The 15,447-nt window shown below is 42.4% G+C and overlaps 1 protein-coding gene and 1 long non-coding RNA gene across 8 annotated transcripts in view; one reads left to right on the forward strand and one right to left on the reverse strand.

Moving 5' to 3' along the window:
• ADAM23 (ADAM metallopeptidase domain 23) overlaps positions 1-5,668 on the forward strand; it is a gene marked incomplete at its 3' end in the record, with an annotated part of 74,423 nt that extends 68,755 nt beyond the window's left edge. For 5 of the 7 annotated variants that reach the window (XM_082235153.1, XM_082235155.1, XM_082235151.1 and 2 more), the window contains exon 26: positions 5,323-5,465. In XM_082235153.1, coding sequence (XP_082091279.1) covers positions 5,323-5,368 — 46 coding nt within the window. Of the gene's footprint in view, positions 1-5,322 lie in introns of all 7 variants that reach the window. The other 2 variants (XM_082235149.1, XM_082235148.1) reach the window with 1 other exon arrangement.
• Positions 5,669-5,723: 55 nt separating this feature from the next.
• On the reverse strand, positions 5,724-7,721 carry LOC309525278. Its single transcript, XR_014216131.1, has 2 exons — positions 7,452-7,721; positions 5,724-7,208 (listed from the first exon to the last, which is right to left on the reverse strand). It is a non-coding gene; the product is annotated as an uncharacterized lncRNA (long non-coding RNA).
• Between the last annotated feature and the right edge of the window lie 7,726 nt (positions 7,722-15,447).

Raw genomic sequence — 15,447 nt, forward strand, 5'->3', positions numbered from 1 at the left:
ATGCTCTCAATCTTTCAATGTAAATAGTCATAAATAGTTACGCTAAGATGGTATTGCTTGAGCATTTATTTATCACGTCGTTTTTTTACATACAGAATTATGACATAAATTCAGATGTGATCAATATTGCAGTTTACATACGACCAGGATACATAATGCTTACCTAAATCCAACATTCAGTTTGTGTAACTGAACAGTTATTGGAGCTCAGATCCATGAGGCAAATTACTCGCCTCTTAATGGAGTTCTAAGCTTTCCATGGAAGTTTGTTCATGTTGAGACTCTGTATCACGGGATCACCACAGTAAAATAAAAAATCTTTGTTGCATGTGTTGAATATAGAAAATTGACACAAAACCCCTATCAATGAAGTACATATAAAAGATTCAAATTTTGACTTCAGGCACATATATTTCTATTTTAATAAAGAATGTGTGGGGGGTGTGTGTGTGTGTGTCAATGTACTTACTGGGTTATTAAACATCATGACCTTTAATTTTACCACTGATATTCTAAAAGTGAATAAAGCAAAGTATGTGTTTAAATGAAGGCTTGAGCCATACCAGCCCTCCCTCCCAATTTCCTTATAAACTACATAATACTATGTTGATCCTTTTGACTTTTGCCCATGCACACTTTAGTCATTCATCTGTAGCATATATTTCTCACTTAGATAATACTTTGCATCCTGTGTGTCATTCTAGTGTACAATATATATACAACGAAATAATTTGGTTCCCCGGTATGGACAACGGTTCGCTATAAATATCACAATAGTTCTCTTATTAATTTAAAATGAAAGTATTTTATTCTGTAGCAGAACCTCAAATATGATGGCCTCGCCTAGCTCACAGCTTGAAGTGCATGTTTCTTTGGGGTAAAACTGAAAGAAGTATTCACTGTGTGGAAGAGGCCTAGCCCAGGTAGGCCTTCTTATATTTTGCTGCTTCATTGAGTATGTGTGAGGGTTATTGCGGAGCCTAGAATGCTTATGATAATTTGGTAGGAATGGAAGAAAGAAAATTCACTGCAAAACAGCCGGACACGGCTCTGGTTTCAAAGGTTTTGATGGTGTCGTTCACTGTGTTTCAGAGCTGTATCCAGCACAGCAGGCACAGAACCATACATTTAGTTTATGAATACTCATTTTTCTGAACTTTTATTTGGGTTTGGATCCCGATATGTGCAAGCAGAAGGCCACTCACTCCAGCAGAGCTTTCCTTGCCCCCTTGTCTACATTGCAGCCCAGCATCTTCCGAAAAGCCACTTCTGATTATCTGAACAGGATGGGAGAGGGGGCATGGGGGTCTGCAGAGGGAGGAGGCTGGTGAAATTCAAGAGGAGGCAAGGAGTGGCTTTTCAGGCGGCTCAGAGGACCCCACTGAGGACAAAAAGGGTAGGAAATGTCTGTTTAAGCAGTCTTCTGCTCATGCAGGTCCAGATACAAACCATTTTGTATCCAGTATTTGGATTTTAAAATAATACTGTTCAGTTGAACAGTACAAATTTAGTACAAATTTAGGTGTTCATGTGATCTGTTTTCTCAACTGTGAAAGGTTTCAATTAAATGACCTTTCTGTTTAACTTTCCTAGACACAACCGATTTTCCTGATAATTTCATTCATGATTTTCCCAAACGTTTTGCCCTAAGCAGCCTTATAATAGAGAAGAACATAATGTTGGTTATATTGTATGGGTCCCCAGAGAACATAAGAAGAGCTTGCAGCACCAGCACCAGTTTCAATGTGTGCACCCAGAAATGACTGAAATAATGTGTGCATGGTTTTTACAATCCTTTTAATTAAAACAAGCAAACAAACTTGAATTCTTTGTAGCATAGATAGTTGGAGAGAATTGTACTGACACTGTACATGACGGAATACGCACATTATTCTTTTTTAGCAGTATCTTCTCTCTTGCGGTGTGATGTGGCAGGTACATGTCAAAGTGTTTTTAGTGTCCGTGTTAAGGCAGGAAAGGAATCAGTCTTGACCTCATCCAGGGTGAAGAAGCAGCACTGTGCTTTTGTAAGACCGGCAGTGTTGCTCGATTTCTGTCTCTGTAATACGTTGTGCAGAAGCTTGCCCTCTCCTTTCCTCTCTTTGTACCAGAGATGGTACAACTTTGTTTGTGGGAGACTATATTCTGTTTTCCTGACTGTTGCATTGACCTCAGTAATGAGGCTAACTCCATCACTAAGATTATAAGTGTGCAGGGCATGTAGGCAGACACAGGTGTGGCAACACATTGAAAATCTAAATGAGAGGTGTATCATGGAAGTTGTGTCCCTCAGGAACCACATGAATTTGCTTGAGTAGCAAGATCTGCCCTGTGGACTGTTGGCAACCAGCTCTATCATCTCTTTAAGTCATGAATGAGCAACCTCTGGCCCATAGGTATAGTTAAGGCCTACCCCAGGTCCCAGTTTGGCCCGTGAGGCTGTTTCCCCAAAGCCACACCCATCCACTCTGAACCTGGCATCACACAGGCAGCTACGATGGAACAGTTGCGAGCCTTAACTTCTGATCAGCTGATGGATCATGACAGCAAGCTGCTGGCGTCAACTGCTGTAGTGCAGCCAATGGAAAGTATAATAAACATTTGAGGGCTGACTGTATACCAGTAGAATAATCCCAGGCGGTTTTAAAAGCTGCTGAATGTGTGAAAACTCAGGTCACTCTAGTTTGCTTGCCATGATCTCACATCATGCAATTAAGCCATACGTTTTGCAAATAAGGGGAAGACCACAAGCCTTGTTTCATTGTTGGGCTGATATGCTACAGATACGGCACATCTCTTTTCTTCCAACAGACACAGCAAGTACTGTTTTCTAATGTTAGCCTTGTCAATATACAATAATTAAAGGATTCATTATGAGGGAGGGCAGAGGAGATGCATTCTTTATATTCTTCTCACTCGTTTCATTTTGTATGAAGATCTGCAGAATTTTTTTTTTATAATGGAGGGTGAAATGCTTAGTATTACCAATGTACTATTTTACAAAGAAAGATAAAGTGATGATGTGCAGCCTAGGGTGGTGTGTTTTTTTAAAAAAAGAAGAATAAAGACATTTTTAATATTTTGAAAAGAGGAAAATATTTCCCGGTCGAAAAGACAGTTTCTGAGTCTGCAGGTACATTTATTTCTTGCTTTACAGTGCAGAAAATAGCTACATCCTTTCCCCACCCTCCTTTGCTTTCAGTTTTTAGAGGGACATGAGATAAGATGGATTCTACTTAGCATTTTCTCTGGGGGAGGCAAGAATAGTAGCTTGGAAAGTATGGAAACCAACCTGAGGCCTGAAGATGTGATCACATGTCTACAGCATCACAACTTTTTATGATTTCTTAGAGGAAAAATAACATGCCAACTTTTATTACCAAGACGGTAGTTGGCTTATGATGTAGTCTTGCGCACGCTTACTTGGAAGAAAGTCCCATTGAAGTAAATGAGACTTGCTCTTGAGTAGACATGCAAATGATTGTACTGTAAGTATTAGTACTGAGAGACGGAATCTGTCCTGACAGAGCATTTCTAGCTATGTAGTTTTCACGTCTATTGAGATCTGAGTTTTATAAACTGTCAGTTACATTTTGTATGTTGTAAACCAAAGCAAAAAGCCTTGCCCATAATTGCACTGTTCTGTTGCTCTTGAACCGCATTGTTTTAGTACCTCTATCAATGCAAGGTTAATTGTATTATTGTGAAAAACTGACTTTGAATTCATATAATTTAAAATACAGGTTTTGGCAGTGCTTTCAAACTCTCTCCATCATGAAAAGCATTGTGAGGTATAAAAACATTGTTAGCAAAAACCGTGTCTTTATTATTCACACTAAATTTCAGAGTTATCCATTACTCTGTTGCGGCTAGAACAGCGAGAGTCCTATGGTACCTTTAAACACAAACAGTGCAAACCCGTACATGTCTGCATGTCTACTCATTGTAAGTCCCATTGAGTGCAATGGAGCTTACTCCAAGGTAAGTGAAAATAGGATTGTAAACTAACTGATTCATTATGGTTTAAGCTTTTGTGGATTAGATGCACAAAATGTTATTCTCAGTTATATACGCACGTAAGTACAGTAAAAGAACATTCAGTGAAGCCAGTAGGCTGTGTGATACGAAATGCAACAGGTCTGCAGAGAATCATGGTCTATCCACAACAGCTGCCATTGGTGATACTTATCTTTTGGGCAATTTATGCTGGTATTCCAAGGCAGAAAAGTAAAACGAAAGCAAAACCCTGATCTCACTGCGTTAGAAATGTCAGACCCACCATTGCTGAATGAGCAGTAGCGAGATTACTCCATTCTATGGGAACAGTGCAATCACTGTGGTTAATAGCACATATTTGGGGACATACTTCTGCGTACAAAAGGCAATGAAAAAGGGTTCTTATGCAATAATGTACTGATCTGAAAAGTGCATGTTTGAGTTAGTTACGTGGCACAAAAGCGAAGCCTGAAAACAACTGTCTTTTTGCCGTTATCCACAACTTACCACAATAAGCGCAACAACTGATGTTTAAATTCTATTCACTGCAGCCACCGTTGCAGGAGCATGCAGTGGAGGAGACCCAAGGCTTTATGTTCCTTGCCGTTAGGGAATCTGTGAAATCCTGCTCTATGTTTTACTGCATGACAATTTGGTGGCGGTTAGCGGCACACATGCCCAGTGTTAAGACTAAATGCATGACCCCCTTGCTTGATGCCCCACATAAAGCCAGATTATGGGGAGGTTGCATCCAGTTTTTGTGTTGCCTTGTAATGTCTTGCTGTTTATTTATATACAGTACTGGTATCATAGGAGAATGGACGTTTCTACAAAAAGTTTTGTTTGCTAACAACAGCAGCAAAATGGCAGTGGCGCAACTAACACGTTCTGGTGTCCATTCTTCTTCACAAGCAGTTTCTTGGCATCTGTTGCTGGAGACTGGAAGTATTTTGTGCCCTATTGTAGTAACGGCTTGCGCAGGGGACCCCCAAATTGTTTTACATTTTGGCTTCGTTGGAGCCTTTCAGAACAGCGACCTTTGGCAGCAATAAATAAATAAATCTATGGCATATCAGTGATATTACAGAAAAGGGGGTGAATACAGCTTCATATTCTATAGAATCCTTAAGAATTGGTATCAGAATTGAGCTTTTAAAGCCCATCCTGATACGAAACGGGTTTATTTCCAGTTTACATCTCTAGCGTCTTAGTGTGAGCCCTTACTACATAGTGTGATGATGAAAACATGACCTTGTCTTCAATTCTGCCTAACTGACATATTTCTTGTTTCCCTGTCTTACTATTTGTCTCCTCTTTAACTGGAAGAAATGTCAAAAAGAGAAGATACGATCCAAGTCAACAAGGTATCTAAGGAACTCATTGGAAGAGCTTTTCTGTGCATTACTGGATTCCAGATACGGTGGCTTTTTGTAGTAGCTGCACAGAAAGTACGTCACTGCAGAAGAAAATTAAGACGAGCGATTGACTACAAATGGCAAGTGGAGATACTTATGAAAGGGCTGAAGGAAAACTTGTCCTTTTCGGAGATTCGAATTTAAGGACTCCCTCCACTCATTTCTCCCTTTTTTTAAGGTGATAAGAAACGGGACAGACGTTATAAATGAACTATTTTGGCCGAACTTTTTTAAATACAAAGAACAGAGCAAACAAATCAAGTGCAATAAGAGAACTGTTTCAAAATAGTCCAATAGGTAAAAAGTTTCATAACTGATAACTTGAGTTCGCATGACCTTTTAATATTAACGACAGACTCCAGTGGCATGATAAGCTAACTTTTGAAATGGTAAACTGCATGGCATATATACAGCAAATGAGCTAACAAGCTGGCCCCAAGCCAAGTCTGCGTACCAGGAAAACAAACCAAAACATAGAAATGCTGATTCTGGGTACTTAGGAAATCACGTTCCACCAAGATACACTATTCTCCAAGTTGTACAACCCCTTCCTAATATATATTCCTCATTCATCTCAATTTTATTTTGGGGGCAACCTTATTTATGGTCCTGCAGGTCTTGTATAGTTTTCAATATAAAAATGAGCAATTTTTGCCATGCCATTCTCAGATAATGACACATTTTCCTAAGGGTTTCGTTCTATGTGTGAGTCTATCTTCTCGGGTTGTAACGCTTTCTTAAAACATTGCTCCCCTTTTAAGTTTTTGTAGCATGTTGTATAGCAGGGGTTCTGGGCTTGCTCTAAAAGGCGTATCGCATGCAGACACAGGGAGTTCTAGCAGAAAACAGGCGTGCTTTTTAAATTTGTATGCTTGAAACCAAAAAACAAAAAACAAAAACACCCACCCATCCAAAACCTATTAATATGTATAAAGTGCATATGTATGCAATGAATCTTTTCAAATGCATTATTTGCTGTCATGCAGATATTTTGTATATAGTGTAAGAAGTCAACACCCTCTCAAATCAATCACAGAAGTGCCAAGCTTATAACTCTTTAATTTTACCATCTGTTTTCCTTTCTCTATCTCACATTATACGAAAGGAAAAAAAGCCTAAATAAGCCTTAAATACCCATAAAAATACTGAGAGCTTTTAACAGGTTAAGGCTTTCCCATGTGTTGTTTTATAGTCCCCAGCACCACCTCACCTCCCAGGTCCACATAAAAGTGATCCCAATAGCCATGTCTCTTTGAGTTTACCTGCGTAGTATGTATCTTTCAAGTCACAGCCTCAAACGTTACTTCCTAGACTATTTGTGGTTACTGTCATAGCTCAGCTCCCTTTGGCCAAATAAGAAAGGTACCATTGTATATGTTCAGGTAGTGCTTCTCCACGCTTAAGCACAGCGGGGGGCTTAGGTGTGCATAATTCTCCCTCCCCTGGCCCACAAGCCTCTGAGCACTGCTATCAGGTGTAATCACAGATGCGAAGAGCAGCAATGGTGGCAACTGCCATTAGCATGCCACAGTGAGTTGCATTGTGAACAATTCTGCACGGTGCTTGTGAAAAGGCTTTATGCTGAAGTCCAGATCAACGTCCTTCTGCACTGCTGCTGCAAAAACGCTTGCCAATTTCCCACGCCTTTAGTGGCAAGTCATTCTGCATTCAGCCAGCTCTGATTTTCAAGATGGCAAGTATCTCGTAACCCGATTTCTACTGCATCAGATGGATATGAATAGAGAGTGTTGTACATGCTTAGTCTGGTTCTCATTTATGTCATTGGTGGGCTACTTTCTGATTACAACTGGCCTTTGGAGTAGTGGTTAAGAGTGGTGGACTCGTAATCTGGTGAACCGGGTTCGATTCCCCGCTCCTCCACATGCAGCTGCTGGGTGACCTTGGGCCAGTCACACTTCTGAAGTCTCTCAGCCTCACTCACCTCACAGAGTGTTTTGTGTGGGGGAGGAAGGGAAAGGAGAATGTTAGCCGCTTTGAGACTCCTTAAGGGGAGTGAAAGGCGGGATATCAAATCCAAACTCCTCTTCTTCTCTTCTTTGGTTTGTACTCCAAAAGCTTTTGTTCTGGTTACAATTATTCAGGTATCCTAGTATCATTCAGCTGCTCCGGTAAAAATGACCTCCAGTGTATATTGATGTAAACATTTTACCCTTTTAAAATTATTTTCCCCATCGCATAATTTGGAACGGTCTTTAAAATGAAGAGGGCTGTGATACTTTTACATTTACATTAAGTTAGATTTTGAATTTAACTGTAGGCATTAAGTTAATGAAGTAATGGGAGGGGAGAGATACCGTATTTTTTGCTCTATAACACGCACCAGACCATAACACGCACGTAGTTTTTAGAGGAGGAAAACAAGAAAAAAAATATTCTAAACGAAATAGTGGATATATGATTTTTGTGGTTCATGCTGTGGCCACAGACATGTGATCTGACAGTGAGTTTGGAGTAGCCCAATGCAAAAATCCTGAGGATCCATGTGGATCCATGCTTTGTAACCACGGAGGAGGGAAGGAAGGGGAACCATGGATCCTCTGCTCACGACTGCAGCAGATCCCCCCCCGCCACCCGTAGGCATTCCCTCCATAACACGCACAGACATTTCCCCTTACTTTCTAGGAGGAAAAAAGTGAGTGTTATGGTGCAAAAAAAACACTATACTTTTCATTCCTCAAGCTGCAGTAGCCGTTGTAGATTATCACAGTGGCCCTCACCCTATAATCCTATAACGTTTTATGGGCAAGTCACAGCGGTTTAGTGGGTGACAGTTTTCACAGAGTTATATACCTGATTAAAATGTGCTAAAGACGCAGTGGGAAGGCGGTGTTACTGGAATGCATCTTGATATATAGCTTTCACAATGCTCTGATAAAGGCAGTCTTGCAGGCTGTGTATCTTACTTCCCTTCTTAGATCTGAGTCTCTAAAAGCAAACTATTACCTGGGTCACACTTAGTGGTAAGGCAAACCATAGCTTAGCGCAAGTGCGCTCGTTTCCAGAGAGGAGCTGAAGTCTGCATTGCAGTCTTGCTACTGATCTGTTTTGAGCTGTGGTTTGGCTCAGATGACTTGCTAGACCAAACCATGGCTTAACTCACTGCAACAAGAGGACCGGAGGAGGAGCGAGTGGCTGCAGTCTCCGGAAGCCTTCCTGCTTGAGTTGAACCATAGTTTGGTTTAGCGTTACACGCAAACTGAGCCAGTGTGTTCCCTTTCAGGTCTTCCCACTTGCATCACAATATCGATCAGCAGAGCTATTTCACGTCATGTCACTTTGCTTTTGACCATCTCTGGGATAAGGGTATCTAAATTGGTGCTGGGGTTTCCGTTTTGGTTCTGTTCTGGGAGCGACGTGGTAACCACAGTAGACAACGCCATTCAATATGGTTCTAAAAATCAGATTGTTGTATTTTTAAAAAAATCTTGAAGTGATTCAAAAAAAAAACATTGTAAATGTGCGATGTGATGTTTTTAATCAGACCACACTGGTCCCCAATTATGTATATATGGTAAGAGTTGGTGTAACTTTTTGTTACACTGGCAGTTTCATAAGAAATATTATTTCTTGTCTAAATTTCTCCTCTGCTGTTCTGTTCTGTGTATGTGTGTTTAAAATACACAAATTTTATGTATAGAATGTAAATGACCACGCAACCACATAGCTCACAGAAGTGGATTGTAATGTTTTCTGTGGTACTAGAGTTATATAATCAAACCTTACTTTTTTAGAATTCATTTACCACATTTTTAAGAGAACATATGTTGCCTATGTTGATTGCCTTTTTTTTTTTTTTACCACAACCAGTGTCATTTTAATGGTGTTTTGACAGAATAAATGTTAAGTTACCATTTCATCCACTATTCTTCTGTTCCATAAAAAGGGTTCATCATGACAGGAAAATGTATGGAAATTTTATATAGCTTATGTTGATATGCTGCATGATCCCACTGAACTGAGCAAATTCTCTACAAGGGGAAAGCTCCACTACGCAAATTGAATATATATATATACATATATAAATATTCTAGGTGCATGTTATAATAAATTACATAGAACTGGAGTTTTACAAAGTTTTCTTTACTATGCAATGATAGGTATTGCACAAACTTAAAATTCAAAGACAAATGTCTGAGGAACTTTACAAAAGAATACTTGAATTTATTTTTGATCTAAGAAGCTTTCAGTCATATTTTATATTCATTGTTGCTTCCACTATTAATCTTCCTTTAAAATTGTTTGTAATTCTTTTTAAAATGCACAATATGACGAACCAGTTTTTGTTTGAAGTTAATACTCATTCATACCTTGTTGGCTGCTGATGAATGGAAATTCAGTTGTCATTGTTCTGCATATTAGTTAAATGAGTATTAAAGACTTCATGAACATGGAAAGTTACAACTTCTATATCTTTCTTCCTCAAATTAAATTTCTGTGTTCCACATCCAAAACGTGTCGCAGTTAAAAGATCAGATAGTACTTAACACTGGAGGCAACCGTTAATCAAAACAGTTGATATATTCACTCATGGGAATGCTGTCATAAGTCTCCCCCATTGGTAAAACTGTAATGCTGAATTGGTTTCTATCAGACATCAAAACTAATAGTACGACTGCAGCTTAGCATTACTCGTACCTCTGCAGGGTCATTTCACACATTGCAAAAAAGACGGTCACTGCGTTTCTTGTTCCATATTTCTTGTGACATTTGGAGCACATTCACGTGTCTGGAAACACATAGTGCCCATGGAATTGCAAACAGCCAAGGCTCCCAGGAAAAAGTTCGACGTGTGGTTTTTTTGAGAGACAGAAATTCTATTCAAAAATAATAGTGATGATACGCTTGAGCTGCATTGGTAAGAAGAAGCCTTAATGTTCTGACCCTGTTATTCGGTGGATTAGGAGTACAGTGGTGCCCCGCAAGACGAATGCCTCGCAAGACGGAAAACTCGCTAGACGAAAGAGTTTTCCGTTTTGGAGGTGCTTCACAAAACGAATCTCCTATGGGCTTGCTTCGCAAGACGACAATATCTTGCGAGTTCCTGCTGGTTTTTTCTTAACCTCCCCCCCTTTTTCTAAGCCGCTAAGCCGCTTATCAGCTGATCCGATCAGCAGATAAGCTGCCAAAAGCCGCTAATAGCGCTAATCCGCTAATCCTTCAATGGCCTTGCTTCGCAAGACGAAAAAAACCGCTAGACGAAGAGAATCACAGAACGGATTCTTTTCGTCTTGCGAGGCACCACTGTATAATGTACACCAAGGAGGGAGGAGGGAAAACCAGAAGCCTGCTGGAGTACACAAACATCCCAATCACTCCAATCTGATCTGGCGTTTCCTGAGCACTTGGTGATCACCATTAGTACTCTGGAAACAATAGAAAGTTGGAGTCCATGTTGTTTGCAATGATTACCAAGTGCTCAGGAATCATCAGAGTGGAAAACAGGAAATATCTTGGTGAATGGCATTCCCAGTGGCTTCACTGACTCCATTAAGGAAGGGAAGGGGGCAAGGGAAGCCCGTCATGTTGTATCAGCTGCGGGGGATAGTACACCAGGAGAGGATGCCCCCCCCATAATCCCTTCTGAAGAGTGGGTTCTTTGTGGGTGATTTGGGTGGCACTGTGATCTAAACCACTGAGCCTCTTGGGCTTGCCGATCAGAAGATCGGCCGTGCAAATCCCCGCGACAGGGTGAGCTCCCGTTGCTCTGTCCCAGCTCCTGCCAACCTAGCAGTTTGAAAGCACACCAGTGCAAGTAGATAAATAGGTACCGCTCCGGCAGGAAGATAAATGGCATTTCTGTGCTCCCTGGCTTCCGTCACAGTGTCCCATTGTGCCAGAAGCGGTTTAGTCCTGATGGCCACATGACCCGGAAAGCTGTCTGTGGACAAATGTCGGCTCCCTTGGCCTGAAAGTGAGATGAGTGCCGCAACCCCATAGTTGCCTTTGACTAGACTTAACCGTCTAGGGGTCCTTTGCCTTTACCTTTTACCTTTCACCCATACAAGAATAAGGGGCATCTTCAATCACAACACCTCTGTTGGGATACACAAGAGAGCCTTTGAGCAGAAATGGCTATGCTAGACACAAGCTAGTCCATTACAGTATTACTACTACAGTGGTACCTCGGGTTAAGTACTTAATTCGTTCCAGAGGTCCATACTTAACCTGAAACTGTTCTTAACCTGAAGCACCACTTTAGCTAATGGGGCCTCCTGCTGCTGCCGCGCCGCCAGAGCACGATTTATGTTCTCATCCTAAAGCAAAGTTCTTAACCTGAAGTACTATTTCTGGGTTAGCGGAGTCTGTAACCTGAAGTGTATGTAACCTGAAGCGTCTGTAACCCGAGATACCACTGTACTTGGCCACCTGTTCAACCAGGGGTAGTCAACCTTTTTATACCTACCGTCCACTAATGCATCTTTTTTGATGGTACAATTTCCTTACTGCCCACCTAGAATCCTGAAATGCCCACTAGTGGGCAGTAGGGACGAAGTTGACAACCCCTGTATTCAACCAAAATAAAACCATTACAGTGGTACCTCTGGTTACATAATTTGTTCCAGAGGTCCGTTCTTAACCTGAAACTGTTCTTAACCTGAAGCACCACTTTAGCTAATGGGGCCTCCTGCTTCTGCCGCCCCACCGGAGCCCGATTTCTGTTCTCATCCTGAAGCAAAGTTCTTAACCCGAGGTACTATTTCTGGGTTAGCGGAGTCTGTAGCCTGAAGCGTATGTAACCTGAAGTGTATGTAACCCGAGGTAGCACTGTACTGTTTTGTAATACACACTGTTAACACAAGGAGAACTATGCCCTATATCCAGGCATCCCCAGCCTTCGACCCTCCAGATGTTTTGGCTTACAACTCCCATGATCCCTAGCTAACAAGACCAGTGGTCAGGGGTGATGGGAATTGTAGTCCAAAACATCTGGAGGGCCGAAGGCTGGGGATGTCTGCCCTATCTCTCTCTCACAGACACACATCCGTTTTGCTGAACTGAAGAGGTCTATAAAGCTGCAGGTGGCTGCCGAAGTTTAAAAATATGTAAAGTAACTACTATAGATAAAAGAGTTGTGGAGATGAGCATATTGTTAATAGGATACACACAAGGAGACTTCCTGAAAGAAGTAGCCATGAAATGTTGCAGATAATACCAACAGAGAGACTTCTGCTTTGGAGAATAAAAAGGAAGATATGCTGGGAACTGGCTCCCTTTCCTGGAAATCTCCGTGGCCACGTAGAACACAAGATTCTAAAACGTTATCAAGACCACATGCAACAGGCATGTCTGTATTATCTGACTGCCCCACCCCCATTTGCTTACAAAGCCTCCACGCCAAGTTCATCAAATATTTGTTCCCCCAACTCAACATGATTCCTTTCAAGTGGAATTTATATGTCTGCACATATGTCGCCACTTCTCGACATGATCAGTGATTAAACATGAATAACATGCATATGGCAGAAGTTCAGAAGTGGGCAGGGAGAGCAACTCGGGGGGGGAGCTCCTTATTTTGGGATGCGGTACTTCCCCCCCCCCAAAAAAGGGATGCGGGTGGTGCTGTGGGTTAAACCACAGAGCCTAGGACTTGCTGATCAGAAGGTCGGCGGTTCGAATCCCTGCAACGGGGTGAGCTCCCGTTGTTCGGTCCCTGCTCCTGCCCACCTAGCAGTTTGAAAGCACGAAGTGCAAGTAGATAAATAGGTACCGCTCCGGCGGGAAGTTAAATGGTGTTTCCGTGCGCTGCTCTGGCTCGCCAGAAATGGCTTAGTCAGGCTGGCCACATGACCCGGAAGCTGTACTCCGGCTCCCTCGGTCAATTAAGCGAGATGAACGCCACAACCCCAGAGTCGGACACGACTGGACCATAGCTGTCAACTTACAGATTTGAAAATAAAGGACCAGCAGCCTCGAAAATAAGGGATCAGCAGCCAAAATAAGGGATTTTCCGGGCACAGGTATGTTCAACTTCTGAGCCCCTCCAATCCAAAGGCAGAAAGCCCAGCCAAACAAAGCCTCGTCAATAAGGGACAGCAGCAGGACATGGCGCTGGGATAAGGGACTGTCCCGCCAAATAAGGGACACTTGACAGCTATGGACTGGACCTAATGGCCAGGGGTCCCTTTACCTTTACCTTATCTCCCCCTTTGGCACCGCCCATGGTCCTGGGACCTGCTGTGTGTGTGTGGGGGGGGGAGTTAATACATTTAATACTACTACTGATTATTATTATAATACTAGCCTGCAGGCTCAAGGTTCCCAACCCCTATATCAGACTAAGCCCCATTGCTCACCTCTCTCCCCTGTCCTGTGCTAGGCTTTCATCTTTCCCCCCAGCCTGTGCTAGCTTTTCAAAACTATGCAACATCTTCTGGAAAAGAAACTCCAAATGTGATGCAGAAAGTGGAGGTTGCTGCAGATTCCTCCAGGTGCCATTCTTGGAGTTGTGGAATCTTTTGGGGGAAAAGATCTAAAGTCTACTTGGAGCCAGCAGATGACAAGGAGGCTCTTCGAACACTTCCTAATAGAAGCCACCAACCTTTGAGGAGAAAGGAGGAAACACGAAAAAAATGGTGGTATTGCTGGAGGACCCCCCCAAAAACTAGCCCAAGGAAGCAACAACGCCAAGGGAAGAGTTGTAGCTGAGGCTGAGCCATCTCCAAAAGCTTCTTGCAGGTGAAGAGATTCCCAGGGCTTTGGTAAATTTGTTAAGGGAGGGGCTGGGGAGTAGTCATGCTTTCTTGTTTAGTCGTGTCCGACTCTTTGTGACCCTGTGGACCAGAGCACGCCAGGCACTCCTGTCTTCCACTGCCTCCTGCAGTTTGGTCAAACTCATGCTGGTAGCTTCAAGAACACTATCCAACCATCTCGTCCTCTGTCGTCAGCTTCTTCTTGTGCCCTCCATCTTTCCCAACATCAGGGTCTTTTCCAGGGAGTCTTCTCTTCTCATGAGCTGGACAAAGTACTGAGGCCTCAGCTTCAGGATCTGTCCTTCCAGTAAGCACTCAGGGCTGATTTCCTTAAGAATGGAGAGGTTTGATCTTCTTGCAGTCCATGGGACTCTCAAGAGTCTCCTCCAGCACCATAATTCAAAAGCATCAATTCTTCGGCGATCAGCCTTCTTTATGGTCCAGCTCTCAGTTCCATACATCACCACTGGGAAAACCATAGCTTTAACTATACGGACCTTTGTTGACAAGGTGATGAGTCATGCTTATAGATACTAATTCCAGTCTTGTTTAAGTATCCAAAACAGCACCACCCAGGAACCAGAGAAAGAGAGCAGCAGGCCTAGGGACCTGAAAGTTTGCAGGATAGTGAACACCTTCTCCATGTTGATAAGATAAAAAGGCTCTGAGCTGAAATATTGAATCATTGTCTAGAAGGACTAACTAAAAGCTAATTGATGAATGGGCTGAGCACGGCTCTTTGCTAGCACCTTGCTCATTGGAAAAGAGTCTTCAGCTCTTTGATCTACACTGACAATCAGCTGATCAGGACACTGCAGGGGTCTTGAAAGCACCCCATCAGCTGGCATCGTTGTGATTGACACACCCGCCAAATTTGGCCCAGGAGAGGTGGGGGAGATCTGGCCCAGCAGCCAGAATAATTTCTCCAGCCCTTATGTATAGGATTCCAGCCTACCAAGTTGGAATATGCACAAAATGAAGCAGAGGGGAGGATTTATACTTCCTTTACAAAATGTGGGTTGCTTTCAAGTGATAAGAGTGGCTGGTATGGGGGTAAAAAAACCAATTTATCTTCCTCACTTCCTGTGATGGATTTCAACTTGGTTCCACTTACTTTCTCCCACCCGCCCCCAACCAGGGATTTTCTTGAGAATCCATTGAAACAGGGTGACTCACCTCCTTCATGGAGTTGTAATGCGAAATTGGCTCTTTTTATTACCTACAAAGAAAGCTAATGGAGAAAGCAGGAACGGAACAAAGGACCTCTTGCCTTTATTGCCTTGCCAGGAATTCTCAACAAGTGCCCCAGCCATAAGGGCTGACTT

Source organism: Podarcis vaucheri, assembly GCF_965113315.1.
Source record: "Podarcis vaucheri genome assembly, chromosome: 1".
NCBI classification, from domain to species: domain Eukaryota; kingdom Metazoa; phylum Chordata; class Lepidosauria; order Squamata; family Lacertidae; genus Podarcis; species Podarcis vaucheri.